Source organism: Crotalus tigris, unplaced genomic scaffold, assembly GCF_016545835.1.
Source record: "Crotalus tigris isolate CLP2741 ecotype Arizona unplaced genomic scaffold, ASM1654583v1 scf7180000019630.4133010339:1179603, whole genome shotgun sequence".
Lineage (NCBI taxonomy): Eukaryota > Metazoa > Chordata > Lepidosauria > Squamata > Viperidae > Crotalus > Crotalus tigris.
In genome coordinates, this window is record NW_024097627.1 from 332710 (window position 1) to 349391 (window position 16682).

Here is a 16682-nt window from a genome sequence, read left to right on the forward strand (position 1 = left end):
AATCCTACAACATTTAATTGTTAAAGGTAAGCATGCATAAAGTTGCAATCTGAATTCCCTGTAGCATTTCTGCCTCTTAAATGCAGTTGTAAAACTTAATGCTACCTAGATTCATATTTCCATAATACCACAAGAGAGTGGCTCATATGCACTTTAGCACTTCTTACTTATAACATCTCAAAACCTGTTTCCCTCCAGTTACCACTTTACAATTCTTTTTAAGAAAATATGTTTTTTGTGACTACAGTCTAGCTGCACTTTAAGAAATTGTTTCATCTTTCAAACATTCTTTCAAGGAAGAATGTGCTTGAATGTATGGCCAATTAAAAGCAGTGCAGATTAGATACATTCCAAGACCTCTAAAGACTTGGACTGGAGGTTCCTTATATGGGTAATAATTTCTATGAAGAAGATGATTGCAAAGCTGGACATTTTCCTGAATGGTTCAGGATGCTTCTGTTTCAGAGAAGAACACTTGCTGAATACCATTTTAGCTCAGTTTTCAGAGGAAAGAAACATCTAATGAATGTTTAATTAATAAGGATTTGGTATAGGACTGTAGTTGCGATGGTGAGTATTTCACCAATTTGCAATACAGTAAAGAATTACTTTCAGAAATCTTACAAGATTTTTTTTATATTAAATAAAAACATCTTCTAGAATAATATCTTGAGAAACTATTAAGATCAATGAGACATCTGGCAATAAGATTTCTGATATTTAGAAAATAAAAAAAAATACAAATCACAAATCCACTAAGTATGTATTGAATAAATTAGGCTAATATTAAATAAAATGTTCTTTCGGATGATGTAACACAAAGAAGATGGGTTTGCTTTTTTTTTTTAATTGTAACATAGAATCCCCTTATGTTCCACCAATGTGTCCTGTATTTATAAGTAACTCTAAATAATTTAGGCAAAATTAACTTGGTTTTATGAGCTTTAACTTCTATTAACAGTACCACCTCTGGTCATCTCCAGACGTATACCTCTGAAGAGTACCAGGTTAGAAAAGACCGACTTAACATAATTGGTTCTATATACAATAGAGGATAAAACTGAAATCTCAAGATTCTTTACAACATGAGCCAAGGTGGCGCAGCAGTTAGAGTGCAGTACTGCAGGCCACTTTAGCTAACTGTGTTCAGCAGGTCAGCGGTTCAAATCTCACCGGCTCAAGGTTGACTCAGCCTTCCATCCTTCCAAGATAGGTAAAATGAGGACCCAGATTGTTGGGGGCAATGTAAATATATATATACATTGCTTACTGGTGTACACCACTTAGAGAGTGCTTGCACTTAAAGCGGTATATAAGTTTCATAAATAAATAAATAAATAAACTCTTTGTTAGACAATCATTCATTTCCCAAATACAAAATAATAATGTAAGATTTAACTTGGACTGCCTGGAGACTAAAAGTATCAGTTAAAGTAGGGAATATAGATCATAATTTGCATAAACAATATTTTCTGACATCCCCTTTTATAACCTCTACATTCTCTCCCTCATTAACTACTTTGAAAATTAAAAATATCCAATTTTTCACTGACCATTTTTAAGCTCTTTCTCATAGCATCCTTCTGTTATGTATATTTCTCTGGCTCATACCTTTTCCCATTTTCCAAACTTAATTACAGAACATTTTAACTTTCTATTTCATTAAAAATAAAATAAAATAATGTAGGCAGTTCACTATTCCTAGTTAAGCCCATAAAATAACTACCAACATTGATTATTTGAAAAATTTTATATATGTATATAAATTTAATGTTTTGTTTACTAACACATTTTCTGTTTTTTAACATATAGCCTGCTAATTCTTAAAAATCTAACCCAAAGTTGTTTGCATTATACTAAATTGGATTTTGCATGCTACAAAATATAGTAACAAAAACAGCAAATTCAAAACCAACAACTATTTTTGCTTCCCTCCCTTTTTAAAGAATATTTTTTAAAAAACAAATAGTGAAGATCCTGCACTGAACTCAGAGATTCAGAAAGATCTTTGAAACCCTTTTCATTATTCTTAAAAATAATTTAATTAATTTTGTTTTTCTTAAGGTTAATTTATTATCAATGATATACTGGCTGCTTATTGTTCAACTTCTTTGCAACTTCATCTATTTATCAATATTATTTATTTGCATTACTTTTCTCTTTTTCTTGGTTTTTTCTTTTATTTTCTCTTAGAAAACTTCTAAAAACATTTTTTTAAAATACAAAAACAATATTTAAAAAACAACTGACATAACATAATAGTAAAAACAAAGGCAAACCCAAACCATTTCTTTAGATGTACAAATTAAAGCAAGCTGCTCAAAGTAAAAATGTCTTCTTTCCACTGCTTCATAATTTTTGTAAAACCTTTTTATATATATATAGAGAGAGTGATTTTGTAGCTTAATACTTATTTGTTATGGAATTCACTTTGACCAGGTGTGCCGATACTACCACTTTAGATTATTTTGAAGGACTAGAAAAATCCATAGTGGTAAGAATATATTTGTTTGTTTCAAAAATTCATGTAGCCATTCATCTTCTATCAAATTCTGAGATGCTTACAAGCAAGAGATAAGACAACATCTTTTTTCAATAAAAATTATTAAAACCAAACATTAAAATCCAAGGCGCCATAGCTAAGCTTGCATGCAGCTCACAACAAGTAGTAATAGCAATAGCACTTTATACTTACATACTGCTTCATGGTGCTTTACAGCCCTCCCTAAGCAGTTTACAGAGTTAGCATGTTGTCCCCAACAATCTGGGTCCTCATTTTACCGACTTCGGAAGGATGGAAGGCTGAGTCAACCTGAGCCTGTCAGGATTGAATTCCTGACAGTGGGCAGAGTTAGCCTGCAATACTGTATTCTAACCACTGTCCACTATGGCTCTCTCAAGTACATCTCAATCTCACTCAATCCCAGTGCATAGGGTAGAAGTCAGATCTTAAGTGGTTTTTGGAAGGTTAAAAGAGTGGGGGCCTGCCAAGACTCAGAAGGAAGGGTCTTCTAAACAGCAGGGACTGCCATGAGAAGGCACAATTCCTAGGTCCTATAGGTTAGCAACATTTAAGGGAGGAGAGGAGACTAGAAATGTACCCACTTATACAATTTGGTAGGACAGGTTAGGTGTTCTTAGGGAGAGGGTGTTCTGCAAATAAACTGGTCCTTGAATGACCAATGACTATAATACTTCATAAGAGCATAACTTCAGTAACAAATATAATTAGCAGAAAGCAAGTGTGGAAGAGAAAACCTGTGTTCTATTTATGAGCTTTCAGGGTGTATCTCAATAACAATTGCAGTCTACATAGAATGTATAATTTATATAAAACTTTGACCTGATCCAACCAGACTCTCATGGTCCCATGGTTTTTAATATGTTTCTAAGGCTGCGTGATAGTTAGGAAACACACCAGTCATGTTTATCTAGAAGTCAGTCAGCTTTTGTCCAGCTTTCACTAGAATTTTATTTATGCATAATTCAAAATATCTACATTTGTTTATTGACAGAATGTTTGGGGTTGCAACTTAATAATGCTATATTTTGAAAAGGATGCCATTCATATGTATTATAAGATCATTTGGACAACTGCAAAATAAAATATTTATAAAAGTAAAAATACAATAAAACATGCTTAGTGCTTATTTTCCTGATGTATCCCTATGAGCAACCTTATGCCCAATTATCTCTAAACATCTTATAGCATTCTTGAAATGACAGAAAAGTGTATTTTAGGTATTGCAAATAACTGTTCCTTCTTTTCTACAGAACATTTCTTGATGAGAAGGTGTTGCCTGTCCTGCATTTAAATAGCATCTTCATGCATTTCTAAATGAATTTCATGCATGACCTTTTCTATTCTAAAGGGTCAGAGTCTTGATTTAGTCTTGGAAGAATGACTCTCAGAATGGAGTCTGACTTTTCCCTACAGATAAAAAATACTGGAAAACAGCAAAAAAATCATGCAAAACTACTGATTATAGGCAATGTGACTAGGAAGGATTATATAACCAGAGGTGTTATACCACATTACAAAAAAGATGTTGAGACTTTAGAAAAAGTACAAAGCAACTAAGATGATTAAAGGCCTGGAGACTAAAACATATATGGAGAATGGTTCCATTCTAGAGAAAAGAAGGACTATGGGGAATATGATAGTAGTATTCCAGTATTTGAGAGGCTGCCACAAAGAGGGGGGGGGAGGGTCAATTTATTTTTCAAAGCACGTGACATAGGATAAGAAACAATGGATGGAAACTGACCAAAGAGAGAAACTTCCTAATAGCGAGGACAATTAACTAGTGGAACAGTTTGCCTTCAGACTTTGTGGGTGCTTCATCACTGGAGGTTTTTAAGAAGAGACTGGACAGTCACTTGTCTGAAATGGTATAGATCTCCTTCTTGAGCAGGGGGCTGGACTAGAAAACTGCAAGGTCCCTTCCAGCTCTATTCTGATTCTGCTTATAAGCTGGGCAACTATATAAAGTATATCAATACTTTAAATAAATAAATAGGAATAGTCATGACAAACAATTTAACTTTTCTCTTCTTAAATATAGCATTAATTTTCCGTTATTTAATTTAGCTGAGGAATTTGTACAACTGTTCATTTGCTTTCATCTAAGAGACAACAGCAATTAATGATTTGGATTCTTGGGGTTTTATTTTGCCAGTATATCAGGAATTTGATCACCTTTTGGAAGAGCAGTCACCCATTGAATCATACATCGAATGGCTGGATTCCATGGTGGATAGATGTGTTGTGAAGGTCAGTAAAAAGAAGCAAAGGATGAAAGAAGCTAATTACATGGTGTATAAACCCTCATAAAATCTCCACATGTGTAGTTCTAAATCCAGTACTGGTTAATTTCTATTTAATAACTGGAGCTGAAGGCAACTTCTTGAAGCAACTTCCAAACTTGAGGATTTTTTCCCCTTCAGTTCAGAAGACAATGTTTTGGTGATGTCAAGAGCATATTAGCCAAAGTGGTGATGCAGGTATATAGGAAGCTTAATATATGAGTCAGATCACTGATTCAATGACCCCATTATTGTCTGACAGGTAGCACCTGTTCAGTCTTTCAAACAGAGAACGTTCTCAGTCAGTCAGGAAATGATGGGGACCTTTTGCATGCAAGTCATGGTTTCTACCAATAAACTACAGCCATCTCTGGCCAGAACTGGAAAGGAACAGTAGTTCAGAGTCAGCTGGTAGCTGGAACAGGGGTGAGGAGTTTGTAGTAAACTCTTTTTATTTGAAATATCAATATTGGCACGTGTTATGTTTCTTTTTGAAACCCTTTGTGACTTGGACAGTTTTCATATCCATGTACCTTTGATATGAGAACTGCAACTGTTCTGTAACAATAAAACAAGTTTATAATCATATTTCCTGCTCTAACATATTAATTTTTTGATAATAAATTTATCAAAAAATAGTATTTTTTTAATGTTATGGGTTGAAAAGCATGACACATCTCTTATTTATTCAACCAATTTCAGCAATTTCTTAGCAAAACAAAACATTAAACAATATAGCCAATATATTTTTATAAGCAAATGGGGTTGGTTTGCTTTCAGTGCTTGCTGTTTTTGATTTCAAGATTTGCTGTGCCAGATCGATTTGCTGTGGGTCACAGTAATTATAGTAAACTTTTTGCAAGTGAGTTGTAAGTGATGAATTGCTTGAGACTATAATGGGGACAGAAAAAGAGCATACTGAGTCAGCAAATAATTTGGAACTCCAGTATGACCTACCTTGACTAGATATACTTATTTACCTGGAGCTTATCTGGATTCATGGGTTTTGCCTGGATTATCTGACACCACCTGGAGCACTTCATTGTATTTCACTGTACAAATCTATCAGGGGGATCCCAAAATAGAAAACAAAAATAAAAAAGAGGGGAAAAAACTTTGTTGATTTGAACAATGACAATAACATTGAAATATGAAATAAAAAGTTTTATCCTTTCCATTGCATTTGCAAAGTTATAAATAATGTTAAATGGGAAGTATTCACTTTCTGAAAATGTTAGTTGAGGCAGTCTGGTACTGGCACTGAAATTTTCAGAAGTACTTTGTATTCCAGGCATGTCAAACTCATGACATCACGTGACGTTGCGCGACGTATTGCGACTTTTTCCCCATTGCCGGCAATGGGGTGGGTGCGGTTTCAATATGATGCATCTGGCCCGTGGGCTGGCAGTTTGACATGCCTCTATTCCATAAGATCATTTTCACGCACCTGTATCTCATCCTTTCCCTTAGTTTCACAAAAACATTACTGTATTTCTTTCCCCCTTTTCAAGTCTAAATTCATTTTTTTTACCATTTACTTCTCTCACACAATTGCAATCTTCCATATGCCATCATCATCATCTTCAGATTGGCTGGTATATATTGACCTCTGATATTTATCATGTTTTATCAACTGATTCATATGACAAAGAAGATATAGACTAAATTATCAGCCTTATACTGTTTATCCATATGCAACATTGCCTAATAATATTAATGCCGGTGCCAATCGGATTTGACACATTTTGGCAACAATTGCAATTTTAGCTAAATAGACTCATGCTATTCTCTGTTAACAAAGATCTCTAATCTAAAGGCTACCTTGCAACCCAACGTACTAGACCCGGCATCTCTCCTACAAGAATGCAGCCTAGGCAAAATATTGACATATATTCGAGATGATACCTTGTAAGCCCACTTGGATCACTTGTTTCTTTTTATTGACAGGTAGCTGCAAAAAGGCCAGGTTACTTGAAGAAAGTGGCTCCGCAGTTCCTCTTGATGTGGTCCTGTTTTGGCACAAGAGTAATTCGGGATATGACTTTGCATAGTGCACCTAGCTTCGGTACTTTTTTTTTTTGCTGGGATTTGAGGAAGAGCAATTTTGCACCATAATAAAAAAAAGTGGGGCCGGAGAAGTTTCATGCCTTTCCATGTATACAAGGTTGGGGAGTGGCTGTTTTCAAGGAGAAAATGGGCTCCAATGGAGTTGAAGGTAGTAATAATGGTGATGATAGTTTTTGAGAAAAAAGATGTTCTGATTTTTTTTTTCTACAACCCTAAGCGTCTACCTAAAGAGCCAGTTTCTATTGTGACATAATATAGGTAGTTCTTATGATCACAACTGAGTCCAAAATTTCTGTTGCTAAGCAAGACAGTTATTAAATGAATTTTGCCTCATTTTATGACTTTTCTTGCCACCGTTGTTAAGTGAATCACTGTGGCTGTTAAATTAGTAACATGGTTGTTAAGAGGTGGCGCAGCAGTTAGAGTGCAGTACTGCAGGCCACTTTAGCTGACTGTGTTCAGCAGGTCAGCGGTTCAAATCTCACCGGCTCAAGGTTGACTCAGCCTTCCATCCTTCCGAGGTAGGTAAATGAGGACCCAGATTGTTGGGGGCAATGTAAATATATATATACATTGCTTACTGGTGTACACCGCTTAGAGAGTGCTTGCACTTAAAGCGGTATATAAGTCTCATAAATAAATAAATAAATTGGCTTCCTCATGGACTTTGCTTGTCCATGCAAAAGAAGATCACATGATCCTGGGACACTGCAACCATCATAAATACGAGTCGGTTGCCAAGTGTCTAAATTTTGATCACGTGATCCTGGGCATGCTCCAATGGTTGTTAGTGTGAAAAACGGTCATAAGTCACCTTTTTCAGTGCCCTTGTAAGTTTGAATGGTCACTAAATGAACTGTTGTAAGTCAAGGACTACCTGTACAAAAAGATAATTGTTGAAATTAACAAAAGAGGAGTTTGATGGTAGAATTTCTTATCCAGAGAACTTCCCCTTTACTGGATATATTCAGTTAGAGGCTAGACAGCCATCTATCAAGGATCCTTTAATTCCATAGGACAAGAAGTGAACCCATCCATTTTTGACGTGGGCATGGAGGGAGGCAGGAAGTAGTATCAGAATAATATATTTTTTCACATTTTAAAAAATGGATAACCCTAATGTAGGCAACAGAGAAGCTCAAGTAGCCCAACTAATATAAAATAAGCAAATACATTGAATAATATTAATTAATAAACATGTATAAAATCACAGTGTAAACAATAATTTAATGTCCTTTCATATTATCTTAACATAAGTTGATATGGCTATTTTTGCATCTTAACATTGAATTTCTCCCTATATATTATATAGTTATTTGATAAGAGAGGTAAATATTAATGTGTAAGGAGAGGTTAGAAAGAAACAAAAGAAAAATCTTGGCTTTACTGAAGGGCAATCATATTAAAATGTTGTCCTCAAGCAGGTCCAGGTTTTGACTAAGTTTAAGTAAGATTGGCTGTTTTTTGCATTTGCTTCAAATCTTTGGGAGCTGATATATAACAGAAAGTCTAGATTATCAAATTATCAAATCAGATTGAAAAAATACAATCATTAATTCTGCCTGAAATTGATAATTATTATAAAGGTCATTCTAGACACGGCAATTCTCTAGTCCCCCCAGGGGGTACTCTATTTCCTCTGATGCAATCTTCCATAATCTGGTGTCTTGTATATCTGATAAATTTCAACTGCTGATTAGAAAGGCTAAATCCAATACATCTGGAACCAGGCTTTTATCATTAGTATCTGAGATAAAAAACAAATGTCGTCCATCCTCCATTCCGCATGTAAAACCAATATGCCATACTCCTGAGAGAGCCTGTGCGACGCCAGAGCTAAGGTGTTGTATGTACACCAGGAAGATGCATCAGCTGCAAAAGCTCCCTGGGTGACTTTGGGCCAGAGTCTCTCTCCAAAGTCATTCTTGTAGGGCAGTGGTTCTCAACCTTTTTAATGCCGTGACCCCCAAAAGGTCGTAAGTCGAGGACTACTCAACCGGTCATAAGTCGAGGACTACTCAACTGGTGCAGCACCGTTTGCAGAATGGGACTTTTGGTGGGCTCAGCAGGGCAGAGACAGCCTGGACAATTCCTATTGGCTTTTGAAAGCCAATAGAATTAGACTCTATTCAAGAGAGTCTATTCTATTGGCTTTCAAAAGCCAATAGAATAAAAGGGAGTAGCACAGCTAAGGAAAGGGGGAAAAAAATGGCGGACTGCGTTGTTTGGCGACCCCCGTGAAATGGTCGTTCGACCCCACATGGGGTCCCGACCCACAGGTTGAGAACCGCTGTTGTAGGGCAAAACGTAACTGCTGCCTACATCACCCTGAGCTCTTGGATGGATGGTAGGATAGTCATCTAACAAAAAAATAAATAAAATTTTGAAGCTGGCCAGCTTGCCAGCTGATTCTGCCACTTTACCAGTTTGAGGAAGCAGGATACATGCACTCATTTTCTTCATGTTAGGTTGCTATTAATTTGTCTGTTTTGTATTTTGGTTTTTAAAGGTGCCATTATTCCAATCTGCGCTCAGTTATCAGATTTAGCAGTGTACAAATGTAATAAATAAATTTATTTCATTCACTAGAAGGCAATTGATGAGAAGCTGGGGAAGAACAGTTGAGAGATCTGTTTCACACTGCCCAGTGACAGAGCTGAACCAGCACTATGGAAAGCAGCAAACTGATATTATGCAAAGCAGAGTTTCCTTATCATATTTATTGTAAAGCAAATTCCTTGATTGTACTAGATTTGCTGTTTATTCAGAAGTGTACCCAGTGTGATTGATAACCACAACAGTTTTTTTTTTATAACATTTCCTTCTATTGCTAACTGCTAGCTTAGTGTAGTGGTTAAAGTATGAGGCAAAGAATCAAGCAACTCTTAGTTCCAGTCTTACCCTAACCCACTAAATAAACTTGGCCCTGTCACTTCTTTTAGCCCTAGAAATATTGAGCTGGCAAGCCACTTTCAGAAAAGGCTGTCAAGAGAACTGCAGGGAACAGTTGCCAGAAGTCAAAACTGACTCAAAAAAACAGCATTTTTGTCTATCAAGCAACTGATTGGTGGGCAGGCAGGAGCAGTGCAACTCCGCACCCATGGCTCTTTGTGTCTTTGGTAGCATCTCTCATACTGCCTGTAACCAGAACAGATCATTCCAAGTGCCTCCCTTGAGTACCATAGTTTCTTTCTTTCGCTTGAAGTTCACAATTAAGTGATTAATAGCAGGACTGCAAACGCCTATGAGTTTCATGCAAAGGGCATTCACTTTTTCCTCACATTATTTTGTCACCAGGATCTTTTCACCTTATTCACCTGATGTTTGATGACTATGTGTTGTACTTGTTAGAATCACTCCACTGCCAGGAGAGAGCCAATGAATTGATGAGGGCAATGAAAGGTGGCACTGGCATAGGTAAGGTGGCTCTCTTGAAGTTACATCAATCTACCCCAACTGGTCCCATGTTTGTCTATGTTTATTATTATTAGAATAGTAGAAAAAAAAATGTGGCAATGGAACATCTGCTTTTGTGTGTGGTACTAAGGACAAAAATTGATTGGGCCTGACTATGCTTACACATTATAATAAGTCATAATGAAATGACTGGCTTTGACTTATCTTTTTATATGATTCCCCGTCCTTTGGATTTCTGTACCCTGGGTTCTGGGTTAATGCTCAATGGTTACAAAAATGCTTTGCAGGGGGGGGGGGGAAACTATGATGTCTTTGTTAGAGACTGGAGAACACCTGTGGACATTATGGGCTAGATGAAAGTTTTATAAATCAAAAGGCTATATGGTATGTGCTTACTCTTTAGTATGTATCTTGCCTAAATCAGGGCAAAGGAAACACTTCAGTCTGCAGGCTTGAGGCCTTGAAGCTATGAAACTGATTTCATAGGAAGGTCAGAAAGCTTTAATTCCCAAGTAGAAGAGTGTGGCACCTTCCATATGTAATCTCTGTAGAGCAGAGGAAGGACTCCTGTTTTGCATCTGCAATCTTCTTTGAGGCCTGGATTAACCATTCAGCAAAATAAGCATATGTTTAGGGCACCAAGGTAGAGGGGGTAGCACTGAGGTTTTTTCCGCTAATTATCATCTTAATTCTTTTACTGTCATACTTGATTTTCAATAATTTTTTATATTTGCATTTTCCCTTTTGCAAAAGGCACTAAAGGCTTATTTGCTGGTGCATGACATAGAAGAGGAAGTCTTATCAACAGTGCCAACCAGTTTTCTAGAGACTGCTTTATACAAAGTTCTCCCTCCTACTTTAGCAAAATAGGAACAATGTCCTTTCCTGCAGGATCAAAAAGGCACATTAAAATCGCAGTTGCTTCCAAATTACTCTCAAATGTAGCTGCTATTATGCAGTAGCATTCCCAGATCACAGTTCCCACCAGTTTTCTCCAATTTGATGCCTTGCAGTTGTGTTACATGTAAACTCCTGTTATAGCCAGATAGTTTGGCCGGTTAACTTCAGCTCTCTAAACCCAGATTTCTCATTCTAGACTAGAGATTCTCAATGCACCAGGACTGGTCCCACTATATTATTTACTTATTTTTTTAAAACTAGGCATTCCGCTAAATTAACTTAATTCATTTGATTTAGGTTTAATTTTATTTACATTTATTAATAAATACCAACAGTAATTAACATTCATTTATTATCAAGTTTATTTATTTATTTTATATCCTGCCTTTATTATTTTTACAAATAAGTCAAGACAGCAAACATATCTAATACTCCTTCCTTCTCCTCCCCCCCAACAACAATGGGTCGGCCAGAGAGAGAGAGAACAGCTGACCCATCAGAAAAGCTTCTCTTAAAGCATGACAGATGTGTGTACTAAAGTGCCTTGTGATAAAGTAAAGTCTGCAATATTCAGACTTAGAATTTTATTGAAGATGTGCATCCTAAAAAAAAAAAGAATAAATACAGAAAAAAGAATGCTGGGATATAATTCTCATGTTTATATTTTCTACTCCTTTTTCTCCTGGCTGCAGTTGAAGTACAAGAAGAGATCACAGTGGCAGAACCTGTCCCATCGAGTCCCTCCCCTGTTGCTTTTTCTCCAGCGAAATCTGCCACCTCAGTGGATGTTCCATCCGTTTCCTCTCCTATAACCAGCCAGTCCCCAGAGTATGCTGGCTTAGCAACTTCCACAGGTTGGTAAGGCTAAGAAGAACTGTAGACTTTTGAAAAGATAATGTTGACCTAAAACTGCAAGAGGTTTTCATTACACTCCAAATTTATACAGAATGATAAATACAGTAATTTCTTTAAGACTGTCTGATCATCAGTAGTATCAGTGAATTATTAGGCACAGAGTTGCAAAATTTATCTGTCTTTTTAACATCATATCAAATCTAAGCAACTCTGTGTGGCTTATGTTAAAAATAATAATAATAAAAAGAAACCAATAGAAAACTCCATGCTTTTGGCAGCACATTCCCTCCGACAGAAAACATCACCAATAAGGCTCCTCAGATTTTCTAGCCCAAGCCCTGGAAGAACAGCCAATTTTTAGAACATTTGGAACATCATTAGGGTGAGAATTCTGGGAGGGGTATATCCTTCCAGAGGCCAGTGCTGCAACAGAAATGGTACGTTACCTGGGTTACAGTAGGTGCTGTTGATTGATTGAGGGGACTCAAACCTCACTGAATCTATCCAATCTTACCAGATGGGCAAAAACCATGGGAGACAGCACTGTCCCTCAAATAACCAGACCCTATGCCAGGAAGGGCTTTATAGATCATAATCACCCTAAGTTGCATCCGAAGCTAACTAGCAACCAGTGCTGCTCTCAGAGGAACACTGTCACATAAACGTACCAAGGCTTGCTATGCTGCTACAAACTGGACCAGCTACAGCACCTGAATGGTCTTCAAAGATAGTTCCACTTAAAGCACAGTACTGTAGTCTATCTGAGGGGATTAGGGTATGAGTGATCATTTGGAGAGCCTCCTGATCAAGAAAAGGGCACAAATGGCAAGCCAGATGTAACTGGGCAAAGAGCTATCTTGACACATATTCTTTGAATTATTGAGCTAAGATGACCCCCAAAATTGTGCACCAGTCATCCAGAAATCCTGGGGGAGACAAAAAATCATAGCCACTCAGGCTAGGATTGAGTCTGAATCTCTTCCTCCCCATTCAGATTCACAAAGCCTCCAGACACCAAGACAGGACATTGACAGCGTCACTTGGCAGACCCTAGATGAGATTACAGCTGAGTGTAATCAGCATATTGATGATCATTGGATTCTGACCAGTGGATGGCTGCCCCCAGAGATTTCATGTAAATGTTAAACAGGAGGGGAGAAAGTATCAATCCCTGAGGCACCTCATAAATGAGGGTCAAGGGTGTGACCTCTCCCACTAACTGGACTACCATTAACTGGACTAGCAACTAACAAAGGAGAAAAACATTGTCACATAGTGCCTCACGCTCTTACTCCTGCAACCTGTTCAAAGGATACCATGGTCAAAAGGCTGCTGAGAGATCGAGAAACACATGGATGAACACACTCCTCACATCCCAGCTTTGAATTCTTGCAGCCCAAAAATAATTTAACCCTTAAAGAATATACTGATGTTTTTGCACGGTCTCATAATATCTGGACCTTCACAAAAGATAGGGAAACTGGACTTACACACGAAGAGAAAGATTTGTGATTTTAATGAATGAGAATGGCCCAGCCTGCTTTCCATACAGTGCTTCTCTTCCATTTAGTTTTTACAAAAGAATTATTTCCAAGAATCTTAAAAGAAAACCAAATGTATTTCTGAGATAAGCACAGAAAAAGAGACATTTGGAATGGAAGGAAATAAAGATGGAAACAAATTTCCATCACTGGTATTCTGTTGTTCTAGCCCCAGACCCATCCTTGGTCATTCTGGTTAGTCTTTTTTCAGGCTACAATATCCTTTGTATTTATTATTTATTAAATTTATTGGCCACCCATCTTACCACATGGTAAGATGCAATTTTTGAATTGCAGCAATCAGAATTTCCTTCCATAAGGTAATGAAAATGGCCTTAGAGAGAAAGTGAAAACCACATGCAAATGCCTATAATAAATTCCTGATTACCAAAAAGGTTTGCAAAGATTGTTTGGAATGGGCATATTAATGTGAAGAAGGTGGAAAGGAAAGGCCTTTGCCATTTTTCTACTCCTGTGCTACTGTGCCTATTCAGTCATCTTCTGGGAACAATTTGCAAGTGTAAACCTCTCTGGAATTTGATAGGAGACAAAATTAACTATTGCAAGGGAAAGATTCATTTACAATCATCTCTTCCTCAGTCTGACCCCAGTTGCACTCTTAATACTGAATCCTTTAAAGCAGGGGTGTCCAAACTTGGCAATTTAAGACTTGTGGATTTTAATTCCCATGCTGACTGGGAAATTCTGGAAGTTGAAGTCCACAAGTCTTAACGTTGCCAAGGTTGGACACCCCACTTTAAAGGGTTGTGCGCTTTGTGGAAATGATCCATTTGTCAATGACACAGCATGGCACAATAAACAGGGTACATGCATAAAGTCCCAGGATTTTGAGTATCTTATTGGAAAAGGGTTCTTCTCTTACATTGTCACTTTTACTTTTCCATTTTTTCAGCCTAACATATTTCTGCCACAGTTTGCCTCAAGAAACGAACAAACAAACAAAAAGCTATCCTGCTATAGATGCCCTGGAAAAGCAGGACTGGAATTTTTTGGTTCTTGGATGGGAAAGGAAAATAAGGACCAACACTTTCTATATTATCACTGCATGGACATAGATATAACATCACCAAGACTTCAGAGTTTTTATATCTGTACCTTCAACAGAAGCTCTTCTGCAGCATTTATCAGCTGATGTAGTCTTACATGTTCTGTGTGGTCTTCATATATAGAATCTGCCTTCACAGATATGGCTCCTTATTATGCAACATTAATGTGAGGAAGAGCATATTCTGAACAGTTGAGAGGATCTTTCCTTTGCCATTTTAACCCCTTTCAAATATGATACATGAAAATATTTTTTCTGCATGTTATTAGATCATGATTTACTGTATATTCCGGCGTATAAGACGACTTTCGCAAGTGTTAAAATTGGTGCTGAAGTCGGGAATCATCTTATACGCCGAGTCGTCTTATACACCGGAAATACTGGTAGTTTCCGGTGTATAAGACGACTTTCTAGGCATGTGACTCGGCGCCGAAGACGGGGGTTGTCTTATACGCCGGGTCGCCTTATACACCGGCATATACAGTACTAAAATTAACCACCTTTGTTCTCTTAGTAGGGAAATGTAATGTGTACAGTTCCAAGCAGCTTACTTTATGAAATCGACCAGTGGTTATCTTCTGTACACAAAGCTTTCTCAATCCTTCTCTCAAAACTTGTACAGCTACCTAGGATTCTAGCATTTATCATCAGGTCCCCTTCCTCCTCTTACTACCTCCTCCTCCGTTAAGAATCTACAAGATCTATAGAGTATTCTTGCATTTGATTTTAATAGAGATTATAAAGTATTTAGAAGCTAACTGACTCTTTCTGTTTTATGTAGGGGCCATGCAGTCCTATACATGGTCTCTCACCTACACTGTAACTACAGCTGCTGGATCACCTGCTGAAAACTCTCAACAGCTGCCTTGCATGAGAAGTCCTCATGTTCCTCATTCATCTGTGACACACAGGATACCTGTTTATCACCACAGGGAAGAGCATGGGTAGGTTAATACTTTTTTTTTTGCAGAGGAAAGGAGTAAACAAGCATACAACATCCTTCCTTAGCCTTGTGCCTTCGGACTATTATTTTGGTTTTTTTTATATCCCACCTTTTTTTTTTCAAATAACTCAAGACGGCATCTCCAATACACCTTCCTCCTCCTATTTCCCCACTACAACAACCCTGTAAGGTGGATTGGGCTGAGAGAGAACGAATGGCCTAAGGTTACCGAACTAGCTTTCATGGTGAAAGTGGGAATTGAACTCATAATATCTAGCTTTCTAGTCTGGTGCCTTAACCAATAGACCAAACTGGCTTCTCCAATTAGCCTCAGTTTGGGGAAGGAATTGTTGTATGAAATACAGTTCCAAGATTCTTCTATGTTTTTCCAGGTACACAGGAAGTTACAACTATGGTACTTATGGAAACCAGCATTCCCACCCAATGCAGAGCCAGTATCCAACTTTACCACACGACAGCACTATTTCTGCACCCCTCCATTACTCAGCTTATCACCGAAACTCTTCACAGGTCAGTGTCAATCCCTCCAAGTCAATGTCCTAGCTCATTAGGTTAAATGAAACATCCATCAGGGCAGCCACAAGAAGTGGTTTCAAAAAGTCAGGGTGGTAGCTGTGGCCATAAGATCAACCCTATCCCTTTTCACATTTGGCCAGTCAGTGTTTGATTGTTCATTTGATTTTAAGTTTGTTAGTTAACAAGAAAATTGATACAGTTTTGACAAATGCAGGCTATATGCCGTGTTTCCCTGAAAGTAAGACCTATCCCAAAAATAAATCCTAGCTTGATTTTGAGGGGAAGCGGACCTAAAAATCAAGTTAAGGCAGGGCTAGAGCTGCCCCACATACCCCACACCTGCATACTGTTGCAGCCAGACCTCCTATGAATCGAAACCTGCCTCACTGGTCCACTTCTTCTGCGGTGCCCCTCAACCTGCATTTCACCATCAGAGGCCTTTCAGAAAGGCCTCTGCAGCCAAGAACTGAGCTACGGATTCAATCTGTAGCTTGGTTCTCAGCTGCAGAGGCCTTTCCAGAAGGCCTCTGATGGCAAAATGCAGGTTGGA

General features: G+C 37.7%; 1 protein-coding gene across 2 annotated transcripts in view; it reads left to right on the forward strand.

Annotated features, from left to right (window-relative positions):
• Positions 1-16682, forward strand: part of RFX4 (regulatory factor X4) — a 92716-nt gene that overhangs the window by 67167 nt on the left and 8867 nt on the right. For both annotated transcript variants that reach the window (XM_039363905.1, XM_039363906.1), the window contains exons 12-17: positions 4680-4774; positions 6754-6871; positions 10171-10290; positions 11883-12044; positions 15434-15596; positions 15988-16126. In XM_039363905.1, the coding sequence (XP_039219839.1) occupies positions 4680-4774; positions 6754-6871; positions 10171-10290; positions 11883-12044; positions 15434-15596; positions 15988-16126 (797 nt within the window). The remainder of the gene's footprint in view (positions 1-4679; positions 4775-6753; positions 6872-10170; positions 10291-11882; positions 12045-15433; positions 15597-15987; positions 16127-16682) is intronic.